This window comes from Lynx rufus, unplaced genomic scaffold (assembly GCF_022079265.1).
Source record: "Lynx rufus isolate CCGP_SWC_20201006 ecotype Redwood Valley unplaced genomic scaffold, mLynRuf1.p SCAF_3, whole genome shotgun sequence".
NCBI lineage: Eukaryota > Metazoa > Chordata > Mammalia > Carnivora > Felidae > Lynx > Lynx rufus.
Window position 1 is genome coordinate 66,665,721 of NW_025814845.1, and position 26,780 is coordinate 66,692,500.

The 26,780-nt window shown below is 36.0% G+C and overlaps 1 protein-coding gene across 6 annotated transcripts in view; it reads right to left on the reverse strand.

Annotated features, from left to right (window-relative positions):
• WDFY3 (WD repeat and FYVE domain containing 3) overlaps nucleotides 1-26,780 on the reverse strand; it is a 245,777-nt gene that overhangs the window by 140,614 nt on the left and 78,383 nt on the right. For all 6 annotated transcript variants that reach the window (XM_047090586.1, XM_047090584.1, XM_047090585.1 and 3 more), the window contains 5 exons: nucleotides 20,744-20,853; nucleotides 16,425-16,586; nucleotides 6,102-6,294; nucleotides 4,681-4,867; nucleotides 1,961-2,127 (listed from right to left, as the gene is read on the reverse strand). In XM_047090586.1, coding sequence (XP_046946542.1) covers nucleotides 1,961-2,127; nucleotides 4,681-4,867; nucleotides 6,102-6,294; nucleotides 16,425-16,586; nucleotides 20,744-20,853 — 819 coding nt within the window. The remainder of the gene's footprint in view (nucleotides 1-1,960; nucleotides 2,128-4,680; nucleotides 4,868-6,101; nucleotides 6,295-16,424; nucleotides 16,587-20,743; nucleotides 20,854-26,780) is intronic.

The following is a 26,780-nucleotide window of genomic DNA, read 5'->3' on the forward strand; positions in this document are numbered from 1 at the left end:
AACGCATCAGATTCGACACTAAAAATTGACAAATTTTAATATAGGCCAATTATGTCTCAACTATTGACCAGAGAAAAAAGACATTCCATACTCTCTTTATGTGAATAGAGCTATCTCCTTTAGTCAGCACAATAACCCTACAATGCAGGCCATGGGATATAGCTATCTTTTGAGTTATAACTGAAACTCAAAATGATCTATCCTGATCCATTCATTTTATAGAATATTATATTAATTTTTCTGAAGAAGAAAGTGATATTTAGAAAGGTTAGATAACTCACAATCATATGAATTCTGATTCTTAGGGCACTGTCCTTTCTAGTTAACCTTGCTTTCGTTCACATTAGGTCACTGGATTCTCACAGTTAACCCTGCAAGGTTATGTATTTTACTATCCCAGTTACAGATGGGACAATATAAGGCAGACATACGAGGAAGGTTAATTTTGCTGCATTAATTCTCTCATTGCAAAATTATGTGAATATAACCAGCTATTGTACCACTATCATGATCGGATTAACCAAGTGAAACAATAATAAAGTTTAAAATTGGAAGAATACTGTGAAATATTTTTAAATTAACTCAAATAGTTGTAGAATAATCAAGCTACAGTCTGTAAATTAGTTTTTTGAGAGTCCTATTTTTTTCTTAATAATTAAATAAAATGAAACGCTTAACTACTCAGTAAGATATGCCTGGATTTCTACTTACTGCACAGACTCACTTGAAGAGTTCTGTACAACCTACAGACTGACAGTACAAGTCACTGTAGGAAGTCTGTCTGACAACTCCAACCTAACTCATGACTTTTCAATAGAATTTTCTCCAGCGAATCAAATTTAGGACTTTCTAGTATATCCATTTATTCTCACTGAATAAAAAAATTTATAACCATTAACTTCTATGTCATAAAATACATAGATAACATACTGTGGAATTTAAACAATCACACATGTTGATATCTTCTGGCTAAATTTTATGCCCAAATATCATAACTATATTGAATATTTAGTGACAATCACAGGAAAGAAACTATGAGAGGCCTTGAGGCTTATTATATTCCATAACAGTTATTATGCATTTAAAATAAATAGGGCACTTGGGTGGCTCAGTCGGTTAAGCATCTGACTTCAACCCATGTCATGATCCCCCACATTGTGGGTTTGAGCTCCGTGTCAGGCTCTGTGCTGACAGCTTGGAGCCTGGAGCCTGTTTCAGATTCTGTGTCTCCCTCTCTCTCTGCCCCTCCCTGTTTGTACTCTGTCTCCCAGAAATAAACATTAAAAAAAATATTTTTTATAAAAAAAAATAAAATAAACAGTAAAACTAGCTTGCACTCTTAGGTAACTAAATGTTATTAACTAAACAAGGTTTGTTAGTAAAAGAATCACTAGATAAGGAGTCAAAGTTAGGAAATCTGAACTATAAAATTTATTCTCTGACCTGAAATAATATAACTTCTTTATACCTACATTGCTCAGTTTTACAATATAAGCACTTGTACCTCATGCTTTCTGTTTATATCTTCTAGAGAAAAACATGGCAATCAGCGTGTTACTCAAGTTCCAACCATGTAAATTGGAAATGCTTTAGCATGCCAATGTTCAAAAAAGGCATGTTCCGACTGTTGTTTGAATGTTAAGATGAAATATTAAGATGTAAATTTCACTGATGTTATAATATTTTCACTATACATACATATGTGTATATATGTGTATGTGTGTGTGTGTGTGTATATATATATATATGTATATATATATATATTTGAAGTATTTGATCTGCTAAAGACTGTCACTTAAGAACTTGCACCATAAAGAAACCATTAACTCTAATGAAAAACAGCATATTACCTTTACACATGTACCATAAAGAGAAATCAAAGTCAAACTAATTTATTCTGTCTCTGTTTCTCTGAGTGGCTCAAAACAGGGGAAAATAACAAACAAAAAAAAGGACTCACCTTTGCCTGCAGGCTGAGGTACTGCAAATCCAGGCAATAGAAAGGGTGCCCCTGTGGTAATACCAGCTGGTTTTAGTTCATTGACACCATATGTTGTTAGGGAAGTTATCAGATTAACCAGATCTTTCAAGGCATCTTTGGATTCTGCTTCTTTTGCTTGTTCCAATCTAGGAAAAGTATGGTTTAGTAAATATTTTTTCTCTCTTGTTGTATTTTCAAATTTAACACAGAAAGAAAATTTCAATTTGTACATGCAATAATATATAAAGCACTCCAAGAGGTTTCATCGTACAAGTTTTCCTATATAAAAACATACTATTTTTTAAAATCTATAAATTTTATTATAAGACATTACACCATAATGAAAGCAAATTATATTAAATAGTCTAAAGACCTCATATATAAGTGCTGATTTTACATTTAACAGTGTTATTTTAGATAGCTCACTTTAGCCTTTGGTAGAAAGTATCTACAAAACAAAAGAATTAGGGGCGCCTGGGTGGCTCAGTCAGTTAAGCGGCCGACTTCGGCTCAGGTCATGATCTCGCGGTCCGTGAGTTCGAGCCCCGTGTCGGGCTCTGTGTTGACAGCTCAGAGCCTGAAGCCTGTTTCAGATTCTGTGTCTCCCTTTCTCTGACCCTTCCCTGTTCATGCTCTGTCTCTCTTTGTCTCAAAAATAAATAAACGTTAAAAAAAAATTTTCAAAATAAAAGAATTAGATTAAATCTCTCTTAAGTTTCCTAAATTTCCAAGGTTATAAAGTTTCACTGTTTACAACCAAAAATCTTATTAACCATTTCTTTCCAAAGACAATTTCTCAGTTAACTTTCAAAAATTAATTTCTTGGAAAGTTTTAAGTCTTTATCTGTATTCATTAATTAATTCAGGTACTCATTAGAATACACTAAATAGTCCTTAGAGTCTAACAATTTTTTAAAACAATGTTTCTTTAAAAGAACATTTGGAGTCATTATGGAATTATTTCTTGACTGTGGCTTGAGAACACAAAATGGGGTGCAAAACTATCTTTTTTAAAGAGTAAGATTTACTGGGGCTTCCTAATAGAACTAATTATTCTCATTAAAATAAAACTGGAGAGGGGCACCTACGTGGCTCAGTCAGTTAAGTGTCCAACTCTTGATTTCAGCTCAGGTCATGATCTCAAGCAAGGTTCATGGAACAGAGCCCTGCATCTAGCTCTGCACTAACAGCATGGAGTCTACTTGGGATTCTCTCTCTCCCTCTTTTTCTGCCCCTCCCCCCTTTCTCTCTTTCTCTGAAAATAAATAAACTTCAAAAAAAATTAATAAAGCTGGAGAATGTACAAAAGTAGAAAAGAAATATGCTTAGGCTCATAACTTAGACATTTTGATATGGTTTATGTACTTTTTTATTGTGAAAAGTTTGGTCTTAATAGTAATTTTTATACCATATAAAGAATTTTAGGGGCGCCTGGGTGGCGCAGTCGGTTAAGCGTCCGACTTCAGCCAGGTCACGATCTCGCGGTCCGTGAGTTCGAGCCCCACGTCGGGCTCTGGGCTGATGGCTCAGAGCCTGGAGCCTGTTTCCGATTCTGTGTCTCCCTCTCTCTCTGCCCCTCCCCCGTTCATGCTCTGTCTCTCTCTGTCCCAAAAAAATAAATAAAAAAAAAGTTGGAAAAAAAAAGAATTTTATAACCTGTTTTTTCCATTTACCAGTGTCAATACAAATGCTCTTCCATTTATATAAAATCTCTTTACATATTCTTTTAATGGCCATGAAGAGCCAACCACAAATTTGGGGACAGAGAGAGAGACGGGGGACGGCCAGCAGAAATCAGAATTCAGAATCATTAATACGCATAAAGTTTTGCCTACAATATTCACAATTATATTTTTAGGATTAATAAACATAAGTGAAATTATTCTATCAAGAGTATCGACATTTTTGAGGCTCTTGATAATATCTGACCAACCTGTGTCCTCAGAGGATTACACCAATTAACACCCTCTAGTAATGTGAAAGGCTTATTTCATCAACTTTTATGTCCCCCTTTGTAAATTAGGGTATATATGCAAAATTCTCTTCTGGGAAGTTGCCTAGTAGTACTGGCAACTGGGTTAAACTGGTGTTACATATAAAGAGTTTACAAAATAGTACTGGCTTACAACAAACCAAATGATTTACAAGTAAGTAAAGAGCCAAAACAACTAATGAGGCATGAGTATTTTCTTCCTAATAAAATTCCAACCAGCCATTTTCCCATGATATGTATAAAACATTTGGGGTGGAAAAAGGGGCTAGTGAAACATTTTGTTTTATATATACATTTGTAAGGTCTCATTCAATCTACATAATTATTCTTATTCACTGCATTAATAAACCATTGGTATAGTAAGAAATACTAAAAATGTAACTAAGCGAGAAGCGTTTACACTTTACGAAGATGTTCATTAGTTCACCTAAGCTCTTTTTCCTCAGCTACCAAAGAGTACATACACTTTCACACCTAACCACTGACTCCACCAAGTTTGTAGCCCGCATTTGTCAGTTTAAACTCACTTTTTGCACTCTGTTGACAGAACAGGAATAAAAAGAAGTGATTAAAGTCAAGGGGATAAAGTATACATTAACTAAATCATTAATTCCTTTTTTTCCATAACCCCAAAAAACGCTGTTCCCAATGATGAAAAAAACTGAGTAGACATTTAAAATATGTTCTTAAATTGTGGGATTTTTACCTAAGCAAGAGATCACAAAGGAAATTATATCCTTGCCATATCCGAAAATCATCCAAAAGAGTTTGGGAAACATCACTGGAATCTTTGAGGAAACAAGAAAGCCCAGCAAACATTTCAACAATTTCTAGGGGAGACAGGTCATCTGATTGCTGCATATTCTGAACACATGTAGATAAACATTCTTTTTCTGTAAGAATTAAGAATTAAATACATATTATTTATGTCAATTGCTTAAGAAAAGTTTGATTCTTAACAGTGTTTAATAAAACATTAAGTGAAACATTAAGTATTAATCTATGAAATATTATAAGATAAATGTTACACATTCTAAAAGTAAATATGATATATATATTCATTGGAAAAGCTCTGCCTCTAAGTAGTAAACAAAGGGTAAAACAGGAAATGTTGGAAAATAGTTGACATTTATCTAGTTTTTACACCATATTTGGATATTTTTCATTAAACAAAATGCTGCCAAATGACATTTTTGAGCTATTATATTAGTATAGTCAAAGAAAGAGAAAAAAACCCTATCTTCTATGTTTAAAAATAAAAATCCATAACTAGTTTAAAAGCTAAAATTAGAGTGAATACGGACAATGAGATACAGAAATACTTCGGGAAATAAAATTTTTTAAATTATGCTTGCACTACTTGTTACTCGTTTAAAGCAAAGTTGTACCTATTACTGACATTGGGGATTGAAGGCTTTTCAAAAAAGACTTTCTCATATCTGTAATGAAATTTATTTGTCTAAAAAAACCCAGTGTCATATAACAAAGGCTAAAAAGATTTAACACAGAAATGGAGGCAAGAACATTTAATGAAGGACTGATGTTAGGTAAGTAAAAAAGTTGTATTAAAAATTATTTTGAAGGATTTTCAGGAAAAAATATATAATAAGTGAAGTATTTGAGATGGTACATTATCTTCTATTTAGACATTTAAATGTCTATAAAGACATTATAGCTGACACTTATATAGGACTTGAACAGAATGGATAATTTCTCCTTAGTGCTGGTAAAGAATCTACCTAATTTCATTTATGCTACATTGGATACATAGTTCTCCATTTATGAAGTATCTTGAGAAAGGCTTAAACTATAGTATTTCAAATATAGTTTTTTTTCATAGAAGAGTAGGAAAGAATAGGCTGACACAGAACTTACATTATGATTAAACATTTACATGACAATGAAATTATTTCAAGTCTGTATATATCTATTGTTTGGAACATATAAAAATTTCTCACATTTGAAATGCCTCACAAACAAAGAATATTTTTTTTTCTCCTGGCAAATATAGTTTTTAATTTAAAATAGAACCTTTAGAGAACTGAGAAATAAAAAGCAATCTGTCATCATATGAAGAAAACTGGAAGAAACGTAGAGCTCCTAAAATGAACATAAAGAAATATTCACCATGAATATACTTCACTACATTGACACTAAGACCGTGACGGGATATGGTCATAAGGACTTCTCCAGCACTCTTCCTCCACGGCAGGTTGTAGGGAGGGCACCAAGAGGTTATTGCACTGAATAAAAGCTGGAGATCATCTTTTTGAGCCAGCTCTTCCGCCGGAGAAACAAAACTGCAGAGTTTCACTAAGATCTAAAAAACACAAAACATATCTGTATTTAAATAAATGAATGGTTGGGTAAAGGGAGGAGCTAGAAAAGGACTACATCTGATGATTAAAAACCCCGAGAGTTCAGGGTTAGTATTAAGTGATATCATTAAAGCCACAATGATGGGTTCTCTACCTTAGGCAGCATTAAAAAAGACACCTATAATTTAGAAGTGTGTTATGGTAAAACAGTAAGCCAGCCCTACTTTTATCAGCTCATTGAAAGAAAGAAAGAAAGAAAGAAAGAAAGAAAGAAAGAAAGAAAGAAAGAAAGAAAGAAAGAAAAGCCTTCTGTGTATCTATTCCTCTCCGTGGTATTTTTGCACACTGACTCTTTGAAACAGAATAAATCAACAGTAACTTTCGAGGTCAACATTTTAGTTTTCTAATTTGGCTCTTTAGTTCTTAGTTTGTCATAGGTGAGATGGAATTTTCTTCTCTAAAATGGACAGTTTTATGGAGGTAAGAAAGTAAAAACAGGGGGCACCTGGGTGGTTCAGTCGGCTGGGTGGTTCCAACTTCGGCTCAGGTCATGATCTCACAGTGTGTGAGTTTGAGCCCCCTGTTTGTGCTGACAGCTCAGAGGCTGGAGCCTACTTCAGATTCTGTGTTTCACTCTTTCACTGTCCCTCCCTGGCTCGCGCGCGCACACACACACACACACACACACACACTCTCTCTCTCTCTCTCTCTCCCCCTCCCTCCCTCCATCAAAAATAAATATTAAAAAACAAATTAAAAAAAAAGTAAAAACAGGTCTTTAAAAATACTTTCAAATTGTTACAATTTCTATACAAGAAGAAAGGAGTATTACAATAATAAAATCATCCAAATTCAAAAGTGTCTTTCAATTACATCTAGTAGCCAAAAATCTTCTATGGCCTGGCTTTCAAAGAATATTCAAAACTTTTTAAACTTTGAGATGAAAACATATTCCTTAACTATGATTTGCAGAATACACATTACACAAGTGCTCAAAGCACTAAGAGCCACTACTTGCAGAATTCAGCTAGGGTTTTTTCTCTCAATGCATTTTTGTCTTTTAATCTTGACTCAGCTTCAGGAAAAGTGAACTTTTCTTCTCTTTGCTAAAATTTCTCATGTAAATATTTTTAAGTATATATACTATAAATAAAATAACTATAATTTACGTAAATTTTATTCTCCTGAAAGTGCCTCATGAAATTTGAGTATTTTACGATCTATGGGGAAACTGCTAAGTAGAAAAAAATAATTTTACATAGTTTTCATCTGCAGAAGCTAGGTTTTACCTTTCCTACTTCCTTCAATGCAAAAATTTACTTCAGTACAAGGGCTTTCTAATCCATAGCTACCAAATTATCAGGCTAGAAAAAAAAGGACTAAGAAAGAATTCAGAGAAGTAATATGTTTACAGCATCAGTAAATACAGGCATTCTACCCTCCGTCCCCCAACACACACACACACACACACACACACACACACACACAAATGGCTGGAGAAATTATTGCCTACTGACTTAACATGTATAATAGGTATTATATTTTCCCATATGTATTCAATGCAACAAAAAAGATAATATGAAAAAAATAGTCAACTGTAGCATCATCGATGCTCATAAAGGTGTATTACCAATTATGTGATTAGAGAGATGGATGCCATTAGAGATGCCATCTAATTTGTAACATAAAAACAAACCCAAAAATAAACTACGGTTTTACGAATCAAATCTTTGTTCTCAAAAATGAACTGGATTTAATTCCTTAAATTTGTTGACTCTAAAAATAACTAGTTCTCAAAGAGCAGGAAGAAACAACAGCTAGGGACTTAATCAACACAGATATAAGCAAGATGTCTGAACCAGAATTTACAAACACAATAATAAGAATACTAGCTGGAGTTGAAAATAGATTAGAATCCCCTTCTGTGGAGATAAAAGAAGTAAAAGCTAGTTATGATGAAATAAAAAATGCTATAACTGCACTGCAATCTTGAATGGATGCCACAGTGGCAAGGATGGATGAGGCAGAGCAGCAAATCAGTGGTATAGAGGACAAACTTATGCAGAATAACGAAGCATCTGAAAAGAAGAGGGACGCTAAGGCAAAAGAGCATGATTTAAGAATTTGAGAAATCAGTGACTCATTAAAAAGGAACATCAGAATCATAGGGGTCCCAGAAGAAGATGAGAGAGAAATAGGGGTAGAAAGGTTATATGAGCAAATCATAGTGGAAAACGTTCCTAACCTGGGGAAAGACACAGACAGCAAAATCCAGGAAGCACAGAAGACTCCAAGTAGATTCAACAAAAACCAACCATCAACAAGACATATCATAGTCAAATTCACAATATTCAGGCAAGGAAAGAATCATGAAAACAGCAAGGGAAAAAAAGTCCTTAATCTATAAGGGAAGACAGATCAGGTTTGTAGCAGATCTATGCACAGAAACTTGGCAGACCAGAAAGGAGTGGCAGGATATATTCAATGTGCTGAATCAAAAAAAAATATGCAGCCAAGAATTCTTTATCTAGAAAGGCTGTCATTCAAAATAGAAGGAGAGATTAAAAGTTTCCCAGACAAACAAAAATTAAAGGAGTGTGTGACCACTAAACCAGCCCTGCAAGAAATTTTAAGGGGGACTCTCTAAGGGGAGAAAAGATGAGGGGAGAAAAAAACCCACAAAAGCAACATAGAAAGGACCAGAGAACACCACCAGAAACTCCAACTCTACAAGAAACATAATGGCAATAAATTCATATCTTTCAGTACTCACTCTAAACGTCAATGGACTAAATGCTCCAATCAAAAGACATAGGGTAACAGAATGGGTAAGAAAACAAGATCCATCTATATGCTGTTTACAAGAGACCCAATTTAGACCTAAAGACACCTTCAGATTGAAAGTAAGGGGACAGAGAATCATCTATCATGTTAATGGTCGATAAAAAGAAAGCCGGAGTAGCCATACTTATATCAGACAATCTACACTTTAAAATAAAGACTATAACAAGAGATGAAGAAGGGCATTATATCATAATTAAGGGGTCTATCCACCAAGAAGACCTAACAATTGTAAATATTTATGCTCCAAATGTGGTAGCACCAAGTATATAAATCAATCACAAACATAAAGAAACTCATTGATAATGATACAATAGTATACATAGTAGGGGACTTCAACACCACCCTTACAGCAATGGACAGATATCTAAACAGAAAATCAACAAGGAAACAACAGCTTTGAAGGACACACTGGACCAGATGGACTTAACAGATATATTTCAGAACATTTCATCCTAGAGCAGCAGAATATACATTCTTCTCCAGTCTACATGGAATGTTCTCTGGAATAGATCACATACTGGGAGACAAATCAGGCCCCAGTAAGTACAGAAAGATCAAGATCATACTGTGCAGACATTCAGACCACAACTCTATGAAACTCAAAATCAACCACAAGAAAAAAATTGGAAAGGTAACAAATACTTGGAGACTGAGGAACATCCTACTAAAGAATGAATGGGCTAACCAAGAAGTTAAAGAAGAAATTAAAAACTACATGGAAGCCAATGAAAATGATAACACCACAGCCCAAAACCTCTGGGACACAGCAAAGGAGGTCATAAGAGGGAAGTATAGAGCAATCCAGGCCTTCCTAAAGAAGAAAGGTCTCAGATACACAACCTAACTTTACTCCTTAAAGAACTGGAAGAAAGGGGCGCCTGGGTGGCGCAGTCGGTTAAGCGTCCGACTTCAGCCAGGTCACGATCTCGCGGTCCGGGAGTTCGAGCCCCGCGTCGGGCTCTGGGCTGATGGCTCAGAGCCTGGAGCCTATTTCCGATTCTGTGTCTCCCTCTCTCTCTGCCCCTCCCCCGTTCATGCTCTGTCTCTCTCTGTCCCAAAAATAAATAAACGTTGAAAAAAAAAATTAAAAAAAAAAAAAAGAACTGGAAGAAAAACAGCAAATAAAACTCCAAACTAGCAGAAGACAGAAAATAATAAGGATTAGAGCAGAAATCAATGCTACTGAAACCAAAAAAACAGAACAGATCAATGAAACCAGAAGCTGGTTCTTTGAAAGAATTAACAAAATTGATAAACCACTAGCCAGTTTGATCAAAAAGAAAAAGAAAAGGACCCAAGTAAATAAAATCAAGAATGAAAGAGATCACAACCAACACAACAGAAATAAAAACAATAATAAGAGAATATTATGAGCAATTATATGCCAATAAAATGGGCAATCTGGAAGAAATGCACAAATTCCTAGAAACATATAAACTACCAAAACTGAAACCGAAAGAAATAGAAAATTTGGACAGACCCATAACCAGTAAAGAAATTGAATTAGTAATCAAAAATATCCCAAAAAGTAGAGTTGAGGGCCAGATGGCGTTCCAGAGGAATTCTACCAAACATTTAAGGAAGAGTTAACACCTCTTCTCTTGAAGCTGTTCCAAAAAATAGAATGGAAGGAAAACTTCCAAACTCTTTCTATGAAGCCAGCATAACCTTGATTCCAAAACCAAAGACCCCACTAAAAAGGAGAACTACAGACCAATTTCCCTGATGAACATGGATGCAAAAATCCTCTACAAGACATTAGCCAACCAGATCCAACAATACATTAAAAAAATTATTCACCATGACCAAGTGGGATTTATACCTGGGATGCAGGGTTGGTTCAATATCTGCAAAACAATCAATGTGACATGTCATATCAATAAAAGACAAGAACCACATGATCCTCTCAATAGACGCAGAGAAAGCATTTGACAAAATACAGCATCCTTTCATGATAAAAACCCTCAAGCAAGTAGGGACAGAAGGATCATACCTCAAGATCATAAAAGCCATATATGAAAGACCCACCGCTAATATCATCCTCAATGGTGAAAAACTGAGAGCTTTCCCCCTAAGGTCAGGAACAAGACAGGGATGTCCATTCTCAACACTGTTATTCAACATAGTATTGGAAGTCAGCCTCAGCCATCACACAACACAAAGAAATAAAAGGCATCCAAATTGGCCAGGAGGAGGTCAAACTTTCACTCTTCACAGATGACATGATACTCTGTATGGAAAACACAAAAGATTCCACCAAAAAATGGCTAGAACTGATCCACGAATTCAGCAAAGTGGCAGGATATAAAATCAATGCACAGAAATCGGTTGCATTCCTATACACCAACAATGAAGCAACAGAAAGAGAAATGAAGGAATCGATCCCATTTACAATTGCACCAAAACCATAAAATACTTAGGAATAAATATAACCCAAGAGGTGAAAAATATATACACTTAAAACTACAGAAAGCTTACGAAAGAAATTGAAGACACAAAAAAATGGAAAAAGATTCCTTGCTCCTGAACAGGAAGAATAAATATTGTTAAAATGTCAACACTACCCAAAGCAATCTACGTATTCAATGCAATCCCTATCAAAATAACACCACCATTCTTCACAGGTCTAGAACAAACAATCCTAAAATTTGTATGGAACCAGAAAAGACCCCGAATAGCCAAAGCAATCTTGAAAAAGAAAACCAAAGCAGAAGGCATCACAATCCAGGACTTCAAGCTGTATTACAAAGTTCTAACCATCAAGACAATGCAGTACTGGCACAAAAACAGACATTCAGATCAATGGAACAAAGAACCCAGAAATGGACCCACAAACATACAGCAACTAATATTTGACAAAGCAGGAAAGAATATCCAATGGAATAAAGACAGTCTCTTCAAGTGGTGCTGGGAAAACTGGACAGCGACATTAAGAAGAATGAACATAGACCACTTTCTTACACCATACACAAAAAAAACTCAAAATGGATGAAAGACCTAAACGTAAAACAGGGAGCCATCAAAATCCTTAAGGAGAAAGCAGGCAAAAACCTCTTTGACCTTGGCCGCAGCAACTTCTTACTGAACACGTCTCCGGAGGCAAGGGAAACAAAAGCAAAAATGAACTATTGGGACCTCGTCAGACTAAAAAGCTTCTGCACAGCGAAGGAAACAATCAGCAAAACTAAATTCCCAATGGAATGAGAGAAGATATTTGCAAACAATATATCATATAATGGGTTAGCATCCAAAACCTATAAAGAATTTATCAACTCAACACCCAAAAAACAAATACTCCAGTAAAGAAATCAGCAAAAGACATGAAAAGACACTTCTCCAAAGAAGACAACCAGATGGCCAACTGACACATGAAAAAATGCTCAACATCACTCATTATCAGGGAAACACAAATGAAAACAATGAAATACCACCTCACACCTGTCAGAATGGCTAACATGAACAACTCAGGCAACAACAGATGTTGGCGAGGATGCGGAGAAAGACGATCTCTTTTGCCCTGCTGGTGGGAATGCAAAGTGGTACAGCCACTCTGGAAAACAGTATAGAGTTTCCTCAAAAAATTAAAAATAGAACTACCCTACAACCCAGCAACTGCACTACTAGGTATTTATACAAGGGATACAGGTATGCTGTTTCGAAGGGGAACACGCACCCCAAGGTTTATAGCAGCACTAGCGACAATAGCCAAAGTATGTAAAGAGCTTAAATGTCCATCAATGAGTGAATGGATAAAGAAGATGTGGTATATATACACAGTGGAGTATTACTCGGAAATCAAAATGAATGAAATCTTGCCATTTGCAACTACGTGGATGGAACTAGAGGGTATTATGCTAAGTGAAATCAGAGAAAGACAAATATCATGACTTCACTCATATGAGGACTTTAAGATAAAAAAACATGAACATAAGGGAAGGGAAGCAAAAATAATATAAAAACAGCGAGGGGGGGGGAACATAAGAGACTCTTAAATATGGAGAACAAACCGAGGGTTAGTGGAGGGGGTTGGGAGAGGGTATGGGCTAAATGGGTAAGGGGCATTAAGGAATCTACTCCTGAAATCATTGTTGCACTATATGCTAACTAACTTGGATGTAAACTTAAAAAAAATTTTTTTAAATATAAAACAAAAAATAACTAGTTATTATTCAAAGGCAAAAGGATTCTCAGAAATAATCTCATGTAATCCTTTCATTCTATACAATAGAAAACCGAAGAGTCTATATCTCATTCCTCTTCTCCCATACACTAATCATACCTACTTGCAGGGACTGTGTCATTAAGGATAGCCAAGTGCGGCAGCGAAATAACTGGCTATATCAACACACACACACAAAACAAATAAACAAAAATCTAAACAGAAAAAAAAATGCCTACATGAAGCAGTACCAATTGCTAAGGTTCCAGGAAACCATGTGTCACATAAGATAAACACAGGGATTTCATCTATCATAAACAATATGTTTTCTGAAAACATTTAATATGTTTGTCTCCATTGGTGTTTGACAGCAGTGTCCGGCCTGTGATGAGAAACTAAAACAAGGAAGTGACGCACTAGGACACTGGACTAGGCAGTGGGAAGAGCCAGGCTCCCATTCCTGCCACACATCTGCTATGGATCACAGCCTCAGCTATTAGTTTCTGTAACCATGTTTGTTTGTTTTTTTTTAATTTTTTTAAATGTTTATTTTTTTTTTAATTTTTTTTTTTTCAACGTTTATTTATTTTTGGGACAGAGAGAGACAGAGCATGAACGGGGGAGGGGCAGACAGAGAGGGAGACACAGAATCGGAAACAGGTTCCAGGCTCTGAGCCATCAGCCCAGAGCCTGACGTGGGGCTCGAACTCCCGGACCGCGAGATCGTGACCTGGCTGAAGTCGGACGCTTAAACGACTGCGCCACCCAGGCGCCCCTTAAATGTTTATTTTTGAGAGAGAGAGAGAGAGAGAGAGACAGAGCATGAGTGGGGGAGGGGCAGAGAGAGAGAGAGAGAGAGAGACAGAGAGAGAGAGAGACAGAGAGAAGCAGACACAGAATCCGAAGTGCTCCAGGCTCTGAGCTGTCAGCATAGAGCTAAGGCGGGGCTCGGTCTCTTGAACTGTGAGATCATGACCTGAGCCAAAGTCAGACACTTAACCGACTGAGCCACCCAGGCGCCCCTAGTTTCTGTAACTGTAAGTGGTGACTTTCACTCATTTAAATTCTCTTGGAAGTTCCTTTTGGCTGTAACATTCAATGGTTCCAATATGCTAAAATGAATCCCACAATTAGTTGGAGACATCCACTGCATTCAGATACTGAAAACATTTTTTTAAGTTTTAGAAGAAATCTTTGCTATACTTATTTAGTATTAAATACATAAAAGTCAGTTTACATTTATTGTCTAAGGTATTAATTAGTTGTTTAGAAGGGCTTTGTGGAAATAGGGTTTACTAGTCTAATAAGCAAAGACGAATCCACTGTATTCATTAGCAATGTCTTAAGCAGCTTCAATTCCTATGGGATTTACTCCTTTGTTCATTTCTATTGCTTTTCTCACCCAATCTAATTCAGGACTCAGATAAACCTAACGTCTACTCCTATTTCTGCCATTTGCTCTCGTCATCATTTTTTAGAAAAACAAAACCTCTGAAGTCATGGGCTGTCTTGCAAGTTATATGAGATAATGGATTCTACCTAGCCACTAGCAAAAAGTATCTAAGAAATCCAATGTTCAATAAGTATTTGTTGAATTAGTTCTTTATTGATAATCCTGTCTTTTCCTTCCTAAAACTGCCTTAATCTCCCTCTCTCCAGTCCTTTCATTGCTCACACGTCCACAAAGCGCTGCAGCAAAGACCCCAGTACCGTGAGATATACTCGTCATCGGCACCCAGCTCCACCTTATCTACTGCAGACCCACTGCTCTGTGCTCCCTCTGCTACTCTCACTGATGGTGGTGGCTGTGGTGGCAAGAGCAGCCATCACAGGGACTTGTAGGTCATGTCTACCACATCCTGGGCACAGCACCATTGCCCTGTGTATTATTTCATTTAATCCTCACAAACCCCTTTGGGTACGTATCATTTATCTTTACTTTAGAGGTGAGAAATCTGCATCTTAAGTTATATAATTTCAGAGAACTGGATTCAAACAGGTGTAGGGTTTTTTGTGTTAACTGAGGTAAAAACACGTAACACAAAATCTATCACCTTAATCCTTTTTGGTAACAGTAGTGTTCATTACACGTACAATAGATCTCTAGAACATTTTCATCTTGCAAACCTGAAACTCTATACACACTGAACAAAACTTCTTGTTATCCCACTCTCCAGCTCCTGGCAACCAGCATTCTACTTGCTAGGAGTTTGAGCATGTTGGATACACATAAGTATAATGATACAGTATCTGTCCTCTTCTGTCAAACGTGATTTTAAAATACCTGGCTCAGTCAGTTGAGTGTCTGACTTCAGCTCAGGTCATGATCTCATGGTTTGTGAGTTCGAGCCCCATGTTGGACTCTATGCTGACAGCTTGGAGCTTGGAGCCTGCTTCAGATTCTGTGTCTCCCTCTGTCTGCCACCAACCCTCCCCCCCCCCACCACCTGCATTCTGTGTGTCTCTCTCACAAAATACATAAACATTAAAAAGTTTTTAAATATTAGTCCCATGGACAGACTATATTCCAAATGCATGTCGTTGGTCTTGAAAATTTTCTCCCAAGGAAGGATATCAAAATGATGGCAAAAATTTCTAGGCTAACTAACAAAGGTCTATTTAAACCTTGGTTAGCCACCAGTGCTATTAAAAGTCTGAACAGTGGCAACAGTGGTAAAGAAGGATTTTACAAGCAGGGAGCAGAGGAGGTGGCAGCAGTCACTAAAATAAACTGCCTTTTACAAGTTAGAGATTTATAGGCTAGGAATCCTATATTTAGACATCAACAAACAGAATTTCTTATAAGAAATATTACCCCAATGTAATATGATAGTCAATAAAAGTTTCTCTTGCTTAGCAGTTCATTTTAGAGATTGTATTGCTGTATCAAAGGAAAGCTTAATAGTTGAATCTGTTCAGAGAAATAAACTTGTTAATGGCTTGTTCCATTATCCTCAAAAGAAATGTTCAGAGTCAAGAAATGTGACAATTATATGAGATAAAGTCAATAATAAAGAGCATGGAATACTATAAAAAAAATGGAATAAGCAGAACATCTCTTTAAGGAGTGCACCTGTTTCACTTTAAATAGACTGGTATTGATGGCCAGGCCAACAGCACCTTCCATACCTGTACAAAAACTTTCTGGAGTAGTCCACGACGTTCTGCTAGAGGTAGCTCATTCTGTGCACCTCCAACTGCCTCAGGCACATGTGGAAGGTCAAAAAACAGATATAAACATTTAACCAGGGTGGAAGGCACTGACATCGTTGTCATGCAGTCCACGGTTTTCTGGAAAACAAACCAATAAATAAGTGAATAGGGAGACAGACAGACATAATTGGAACAGCTAAGTAAGTTCACAAATATTAATCCAGAATTTAAATCATTAACTCACAAATTTTAAGCCAGAAAATTATGTATCAAAATAACTTTTTAAATGCCTGAAAAATTAAAAAATGACTCCATGCTGACAAATACTCATTTTCCATTTGGACAAATCTGCTTTAATCAGATATTGAGATGGGGCTCCTGGGTGGCTCAGTGGTTAAGCGTCTGACTCTTAATTCCGGCTCATGATCTCACCATGGTGAGATAGGGCCTGCATCACACCCATCCCTGCTGCCTGGCACTGGGCATGGAGTCTGCTTAAGATTCTCTCTCTCTTCCTCTACCCTCTCCCACTCACACACATGCACTCACTCTTTCTCTCTAAAAATACATACATATGTGTGTGTGTGTGTGTGTGTGTGTGTGTGTGTGTGTGGGTGTGTGTGTATTGAGATGTGTTTGTTATTTATTAGATTTGCTATTTTTTTATTAAAAGGCAGCATGTTTCAAAGCAAATGAACTTTTGGATTTAGAAAAAAGAAATTCAACCATAAACTTGGGCAAACTAACTTTGCTGGACCTCAGTTTCCTTTCCTGTAAAATAAATATAATAATAGGTCTTAGAGTTAATGTAAGCATTATATAACAAATCTGAGATATATTAAGCACTAAGTTATATATTAGTAGTTGCTTTGCTATCACTTTTATTATTATTAAACATTCTTGGGGTTGGAAGGACACTTGAAGGATACAGGTAACACTGAAAAATCTGTGTATTATTTTCAACAATTTCTAGAGGAAGAAAGTCCACCTTCTTATGGTGAAATTTCAGTATTCCTAAGAAGTATGCTATAATAATTGTCAAATTTTTTTCATGGTCCAGTTTGGAACAAAAAGTTTCATACACTGGAGATCAACAGGCTGGTGTCACCTTGTCACCTGTATTTAGTTTATCAACTTTTTAATCAAACATTCACTGAATGCATAGGGTATGTCTGGCAGTATGTTGGGAACTGGGCAGGAAACGACAAAGCACCCCTGCCCTTCAGAAGACTGTGGTCTATTAGCAGAAACAGGTTATCAATAACTACGAAAAAGGAATGATCAACACTACAAGGAATGAAGAGGAAAAGTATAGAAATTAAGAGGGTAAAGATCACCTGAAGATACATAGAAGGTTGAACTATACGACACACTATGTTTCAGGAACCTGAGTCCAAAACTGTTAACTCCTAAAAAGCCACAATAATAGTGTCTAATCTTTAATGAGTATCAATTATAAAACAAGCATAAGGCTAAGCATTTTAATTATCTCATTTATTCTTCCATCAACCTTATAAGGTAGATTCTATTACTGTATGATGCTTACTTTATACACGAAGCAATTGAGGCTCATAATTGAGATACCCTGCCTTAGTTAAAGCTGGTTAAGTGGTCCACAAGTGTATATGCCCAGGGACCTATGTATCATATGGTCTCCCACTCTGGTCTGACTTTTATTTTGCTGGCCTTGGAGAACCAGTGAAGTGTTACAAAGCAGTAATGGAACCAGATATCAGAAAATTCACTGATGGTTATATAGATCTAAATTAGATCTAAAGAGCAAGAAGGCCAGGGTCATCAGGAAACTAATACAGAAAACCATATGAGAGATGGGGCCTGAACTAATGCAGTAGCAGGGTGACAGAGAGGTGAGAGGACCCAAAGAACAATCCCTTGCATGATCTGGTCCTTATCCTAAACATCCAGTAACATTTCCTGCCTCTAAATATTTCAAAAACCTTTTGCTGTTCCATGATTGATTATTTCTAGATACCCCATGTCTCTATACATCTGATGCTCAGTTTAAATGTCTGCCCATGTCTGAAACTTTAATTCCTCATCTTTCCTCCCTCCCTCACCTACAAAATTTATAACTCTCACATTTCTATTTTCATAGCAGTACATATATCCCATGACTGCATTTTATAGAACTGTCATTCACTCCATCTCTGTCATCTACATGTTGATTCAGGACGTTTTAGTCATCTCTGTATCTCACTGCTATCAACAGAAAATGGCATATAAACATAAAAGTCAGCTCAAAATATAGAGCACTAAATTTTCTCTTAAAATACCTTTTTCTAGTTAGATTATTACTAGCTTTCTGTTTTCATTAGGCAAATTGGTATGATTTTTCAGTTTCATTTTATAGCAGAGTATAAGCATAACTTGGTATCCAAACTGATAATCGGCAACATTTGTAATTTTTAAAAAAGTGATTAGGTTAAGGGTCACCTACGTGGGTCAGTCGATTGAGCATGTGACTCTTGATTTTGGCTCAGATCATGCATGATCCCAGGGTCGTGGGAATGAGCCCTGCATTGGGTCGAACCCTGAGTCGGACTCTGCACTGGGTGTGGAGCCTGCTTAAGATTCTCTCTCTCTCCCTCTTCACCCCACTCCCTGCTTACGATCTCTTTCTCTCTCTAAAAAAATGTTTTTTAAAAAAGTGATTAGGTTAATCCACATTTCCTGACTTTCTAGTATGTGTCAGATATTCTGGTAGGATACACTTTCTGTTCACACCTGAGAAAGACAGCATCTACAAAGAATAGGAATAAGACTTAGAAATATCACAATTAAAAATGGTTATTTTACATGCTATTTTAAATCAAACCAAATTTTGGTACAGTAATATGGCGGCATTTATAGCTAGCATCAATAGCAAGCAAATAGAATTGTTATTTTGATAGGTTTTTGGTATGGTCACAGATACATGGAAACAGTTGGCCACTTTAGGACTATCTGAAGGTGACATAGGATAAATAAACATCTCCATTTGCCCAGAATTTAGGAGTTGTCTGGGATGTGGGGCTTCTGGGCCGAAATCTGGCAAGTCCCAGGTACATCAGAGCAACTTGGTCTGATTCCTTTTGTGATGTTAAGAAACAAACAAACATAAACCAGCAAACAAAAAAGGGAAACATTATTCTAAGGGGAAAAAAAGCCTAAGTGCTACTACTTTAGGCTAATGACTAGCTTCAGGATATGGTTACTAAGAAATATGCATAGTTTCTGCTGTGGCCCACCAAGGTATATGACTCATGTCACAGCCACCTCTGTAAATTCCATTATTAAATGATGTGAGTTGTTTGAATCATAATTTAGACAAGAACCATTCTAAAGACTGGTACTAACTTTGATAGGTAATTCTACTCTGAGTTTTAGAAGGGTGAAACACATCTTTCTTTTTTTTTGTTGTTAATGGTTATTATTATTATTTTTTTTTGAGAGAGAGACAAAGAGCACATGCACACAAGTCGAGGAGTAAAGAGAGAGTGAGAGAGAGAATCCCAAGCAGGCTCCCCGCTATCAGCGCAAAGTCTGTTGCAGGGCTCCATCCCACAAACTGTGAGGTCATGACCTGAGCTGAAATCAAGAGTCAGATGCTTAGCTGACTGAGCCACCCAGGTGCCCCTGAATCAAGTTCTTTCATCCCCAAAACATCACAGGCCAAAAGTCAGGTATCCAAATAGCTGGTAACTGAGTACATGCAACAGAAATTATGGCAGATGATTAAAGGTGGTTTAGAAAGGGGGAATAAAAGGAATCTCCAGAATAAATCAAGTGGGAAGGGAATATATATTATCCTGAAAATGTCACTATTCCCCTATTTTCCATAAAATTTAGAAGAATTTACAAATATTTTTCATGTCATTTGTTCCTTATTAGTGAAGTAAGGTCAGATGATTCTTCTAAAGCAATTTCCCTGATGTGGGTTACAAAAGTGTTGGTTTTGGCCAGAAGGAGCCAGAGCTCCCAGGCTACTGGCCTACAGTCCCAGAAGTCCATTGCTGTGCCCCACATGCTGTACTAATGGTATCATGCTCTCTGTGTGTTATGACAAAGACGAAATACACCATTCAAGTTAGGCATTTCCTCAGGTGTAAAATTTGTAGTGACATAAACCTCCTCATGAGATGTTGTGAGAAGCATGAAAGCATATATTAGAAGGATTAAGAATATAATGATTACCATAAAATCTTATTTGGATATGATGATACATTTAGTTTCACAAAATTCCAAGAGGATAAAAAAGGAAGTCAAGTTATCAAACATGAAAACAAAGAACTTACCTGACCAGAGGATGCTAACAAATTAATTGTTGTCAGAAGCATCCAACCTCTACTGGCTTCTTCACTCTGATTGATTTCTAGGAACTGGACTATGGCCCGACTTGCAGCTTCTATAAAACCAAAGGAAAGCCATGAGGTGGGGGAAAATCATATATAAAGAACTTCTTCCTTATAACCTGTCAAAAAATGATCATTTACAAAGCATGTGCTTTAAATCAGCACTATTACATGCTCTATGTAAACTATGCGAAAAAGAGCAATATTTTAATGGTATATCTAGGCCCTTACAGCATTATTATCATATTAATACAGAAACACAGAAATCAACCTCTATATTATAGGGACAGTTACATCATGAGCTAGTCGAAAAGAGTCATGAGAAAGGTAAAATTTGAGCTAAACGTACCTGGCAAACAAGGATATGTTTGTCTAGGAAGTGGGAGGGAAAGCAGGGAACAGAGAGATTAAAAGCACAGAATTAAAACAAAAGTGTAAATAGAAGACTGAGCCTAATATGTAAGATCAAGACAAAGAACTTTAATAACACTGGGTTAATATTCTACAAGAGCATTTTGAGAATTAGAGTCTACTATCAACAGTAGTGGTAGAAAATTAAAGTCAAATTATGAAGGAAAGTAATCTAAAGGCTGTATTTGACTCTCTGGGCAAGAGAAAGTAAATGTAGTTTCCTGAGCAAAGTAGATGATAAAAGGATTACTCTAAGACTCTTCACTAGTGAGTGTAAGACAGACTGGAAGGGCAGAGACTCTGGTGGACAGGGAATAAATCAGGAGGCTGCCCCAGGGATACACACAAGGGGTGACCTGAGCAGCAGCTGACAGTAGGAACGGTGAGTGTCAGTCACAGAACTGCACTGTTGGAAGAATCTGTCAACGTAAATTCAGTTGATTACGCCTTTAGAGGTAAGGATAAATGGACAAATCCTTAAACTGTGCACTTCATTTCATCAGCACAGAGTCCATCAATTTTTCTATCAATATACGGGATGAATTAAAGTTGTCAGAAAAGGTGTGCAATCTGTTCACTTACCAAAACCAACCTGGTAAGTTGCTAATGTACACTTAACACACATCATAAAAATGCAGAATAAACAGAATTTAGGTTGCCTTACAGGTATTTTTTCTTCCATTTAAGACAATCAAGATAAAAGTATGTCATCAAATAATTGAGTGAATACAAGACTTACATACAATGCTGGGCTGGGCATATTTTATCTTTATATACTTCCATTTGAAAGAATATTTTAATAGGAAAAAATTTTTAAATAGCTTATTTTTACTAAGTCTTAACTGTATAACAAACACTGTTTTAAGTATTTGAAGATTTAACTTATTTAATCTTTACAAGAACCTTATGAGTTATTTTCTAGTATTATACCCCTTATAACAATACAAATTGAGAAATGGGGAGGATGAGTAATTTGCCTAGAGCCACACAGCTAGTCAGTGACAGAACTTTCACTCAAATCCAAGCTGTCTAGCCTATGAGAGATAAAGACAGTGATTAAAAAAAAAAAATTACTGAAAAACGGAAGCCAACAGAAGCCTGGCTTATTTCTAATATTTCAATATCTTAAAAGTGTTGAAATTATTGTATTCACATTTTCACTGATTTGTAGCCTCTCCTCCCTCTCTAGAAAATAAACACCATGGGAGCAGACTCCTGGTCCACCTCACTCACTGCCAGACCCTAGTGTAAGGCACATCACTGGCACTAAGTGGGTGCTCAATCCACATCTGTTAAACGAGTGAATAAATCAACCCAGGGAGATCAAAGAAGGATGGTCTCAACTTGTTAGGAACATCAAGAGTGCCTGAATTACTATGGATAAGAGAGATTCCTGGACGTTCTGAAAAGGGGAGTAATAATATGAAGAAAGCAAAGCTTAAGGCTGGTTAAACTGGGGAGCTCTCATTGGAGACGGAGCAAAACAAATAAAAGAATACCACTGAGAAACATTCTTTGGCAACTGTGGTTTGAGATCACTGTTAAAAATTGATCTGCAAATTTTTCTTGCAAACCTGTAATGGACCAATTTGTTATGTAACATAAGCCCTTCTTCCTTGCTAGGAATTAAACGCTCCTGTAAGGAAGACGACTCCTTTCTAGTGAGTAAAACTGTCAAAGGCTGACATGCTATGCTTTCATTTCCATGGCAGCTTTGGTGTCAAACTGTGTATTTCCAATTTTTTAACTCAACATACTAAAAATCTACTTGCAGTCTTCAAATGGATTATTCCACAGTGAAATCAATGTAACAAAATTCTATTTCATAACAACAACAATAACAACAACAACAACAAAACTGGAACTGGTCAATACCACCTATGTTTCTGACAGAAGGCAAAAAGAAAACGGATGGTGGAGAACTAAAGTGACTTCAAGAGACAAAATTACCTTCCTGGTACAAAAGCTAGTGAGCTATAGATAAGACACGTTTTGGGTGAATCTGAATACCACCCATGTTTTTTAACGTAACACTATTAATGCTAAAAGAAAATTGGACAAAGATGTATTTTCTGCTATTCAATAAGTTGTCAGTTATAAACAATGAATGCTAATACTTATTTTAAGAACCGAAACACCAAAAATGTACTCTTGGCTTGCAACAGTTCTATTTGAGTAATAGTGGGCATTTGTGGTTTCTCTTCTTTCGGTTGACAACAAATATAAGGTATCCCTCAAGATAAGAAAGGACAAATAATAGATTTTTAAAAAAACCCTCAGTGCTCAGTGGATTGCTGAGCTGATTAAATAAGTGAAAAAGATCAAGATAGTGTAATTATTAATAGTATCTAACAACTTTACCAACTTAATAACAACTACTCTTTTTTGAGAGGGATGTGGAGAAGATCTCAATGACAAAAGATCTTTACATAACAAATGTATTCCTAAGAACAATTTTACTCTCACCTACTTATTTCAGTATGTTGCCATTCAAAACACTTTAATGGGATCTCCTACTTTGTATTTAAATGAGTCAAGAAGCTCATTGAGAAAGTATTTAACATCAAGTGCTATCTTTAAAAAATTATATATACTAGAAAGCAATTTTAAACTAAACCTACGTAAATTATAGAGTTTCTTAAAACTTTGAAAGAAAAACAGTTCTAGTCAAAAAAAAAAGATACTGCATTAGGATCTTTTAATTTTGCTAATATTTAACAAATACAAATTTAAATGATTTAAGGTTATAAGAGTTAATGAAAGGAACATATTAACCCATCTTGAGAGTTGCCAATCATTTGATTCAAGCTTTAGCTTTCACACTGCATTTCAATACATATAGTTAACTGAAAAATACAGAAATGGAGTTAGTAGAGCTCATTATTAGATTAAGTAAGACTAGAAGGTAGACAATTTTAAAAGAAATTTAAATAGAGAATATAAGTGGTTTCAGTCAGACAATATTCAGAACAATCAGAATGCAAAACTTGTTAACAGTAAGCGCGATTCAATTTTTCTTCTGCATTTAAAGCACATTTTCAAACTTATGCAACAGGATGATAATGTGAGACATGTTAACAGTATTATTACATTTTTTTCATTAATGAAGAAACCAAGCCCTATAAACTCCTTCCCATCCCCAAAAAACTTCCAAAAGTTAGTCAGAAAAACAGTATTAGAACTCATAGATAGCTTCCATGCTTTTTTTTTTTTTTTTCATTTGATGATACATAACCACACCTGGGAATGAAATTACCTGAGGGTGTTGTGGCTGTGAAATCCTTGGAGGACAGCGGGACACACTGTTTTTCTGTTTAAAAAAAGAGGCCGGGTTGTCTACTTGGGGATTTACTACAGTATACTAATCCCGCCACAAGATGCTGTATAAGACACCAATTGTGGCCAGCATTAACCAGCTTCTCCCATCACCAGGACGCTGCCCATAGGAGATCACACCACTGTATTTAACAGCGGCACCTATCATGCAGCAACGTCATTAAAAATAACCTGAAAATACTATTTTTAGATGGGTGGAGATTTTTTGCTTCAGTGACTTAAAGTGACCAAGTGCCCTTAGACCTAAGCAGATTGCATAGCTGAACTTAACAAATAACTACAATAGGAAAAATCTTTAGGGGTGCCTGAGTGGCTCAGTCAGTTGAGCATCTGTCTCCTGATTTTGGCTCAGATCATGATCCCAGGGTTGTGGGATCTAGTCCTGAGTTAGGCTCGCACTGAGCATGGAGCATGGGGCCTGCTTAAGATTCTCTCTCCCCCTCCCTCTGCCCTTCCCCCCCCCCCACACACACACTTTCTCTCTCCCTCAAAAAAAAGTAAAATAAATTAAAAAAATCTTAGGCTATACACTGTACCTGATATGGCCACAAAATTATAAATTTTCTCAAATTAGTTGAAAGTCACTACATATTTTTAACAAAAGCCACATGCAGGCAACAACCAAGAGAGAATTACATTATGGGAGACAGAAAACTAGAACTGTCAAGATGCCCTAATGTATTACACACCAGTCTGTGCATCCATTTTGCATACTTCCATTTTTACTAACTTCTGATGGACAGATTCAAACAATAGAAATTGCAGATTAGCATATCTTCCTACTGACATACCTGCAATCCATGTTCAAAGTGATCTGATAAAACGACTTGCTACATGAGTGGTAATTACGTAACAAATAAAATAAAAAGTATTTCACACCAAATTCAGAGGAGTCTTAAAAAAAAATAATCTTGCCATGATGCACAACAAATACAGACAACTTTCAAATGAATAACAGAGGGCTCATTTTACCTGTCTTTTTTTTTTTTGGAGAAAAATTATGTGCATATAAATTATTGCAAAATTACTTTCAATGATAACTTTCTTGAAATAAAAGGTTATGTAAGGTATCAAAAGTAGCCAAACTTACAGACACAAAAAATAGAAAGATGCCAAGGGCTGGGAGAAGGAGGAGATGGGGAATTACTGTTCAGGGAGTATAAAGTTATAGTTATATAAGATAAAAAAAGTTCAAGAGAGCTCCTGTACAACATTGTGCTTAAAGCAGACCGTGTTATGCACTTAAAAATTTGTTAGGAGGTAAGATCTCATATGTTTTTTTACTGCAATAAAAATCAATCAGAAAATAAGAATGGGATATATAAAAGTTAAGATGATTCAGAATGTACCTAGATCTTAAAAATGTGATTTTTTTTTCTAGAAAAAATCAAAAGATCAAAAAAATCTCCATGAAATCCCCATTTTTGATAATGACACTGACTGAAAGAAACTTCCAACACTCAAGACTATAAATAAAAGAACAAGGATTCCCACAGCCAGGGTTCTTTAAGACTGAAGAAGGAGATACTCCAAAACAATGCTTTTCTCTCTTACACATCAGTTAAGTCTGGCTTTTCTAACACTACTGCAATTCTCAATGCATTTAAAAAAGTAAATAACCAAACAGAAATCCTATATCAAAAATCAGTAAAAAATTATTGAGCATCTCATCTGTAACAAGGAGTCTTCTAGGTGATACAGGGCTGAACACAAGAGACAATAAAATTAAATAAATAAACAAGTTACTTTCAGAAGACAAACTTCTAGAGGAAGTACTTAAGATGACTGAATAAATGCTGGTATGGGGAGAGGATAAAGGATCTGGGATAGGGTGATCAGGAAAGGTTTCTTTTGTGGAAGTAAAATCTACAAAAATTGAATTGAATCTCACTGCAGTGGATTCTGAAGTTAATAAATTTCAAAAGTTTAAAACTAAAAATTATATGGAATTACATGATCTGGAAAAACAGATCTTAAAAATATCTGGAAAATAAGAAGTCATCAATGGAGGAGGAGTGCAGAAGGCTCTACCTGCTATGTTTGCAACTTCCTGTAAGTCTATAATTATTTCAAAATAAAAAGTTTAAAAACACCTTGTGTAACTATTACTATATTTAACAATGATACACCTTGTACTCCATTTAAGATACTTTTCATTATGTTGAATACACTGAATCATTACAGGATTTAGGAAAAGAAATCTCCAGTGCAGAAAAGCGTTTTTCTATAAACA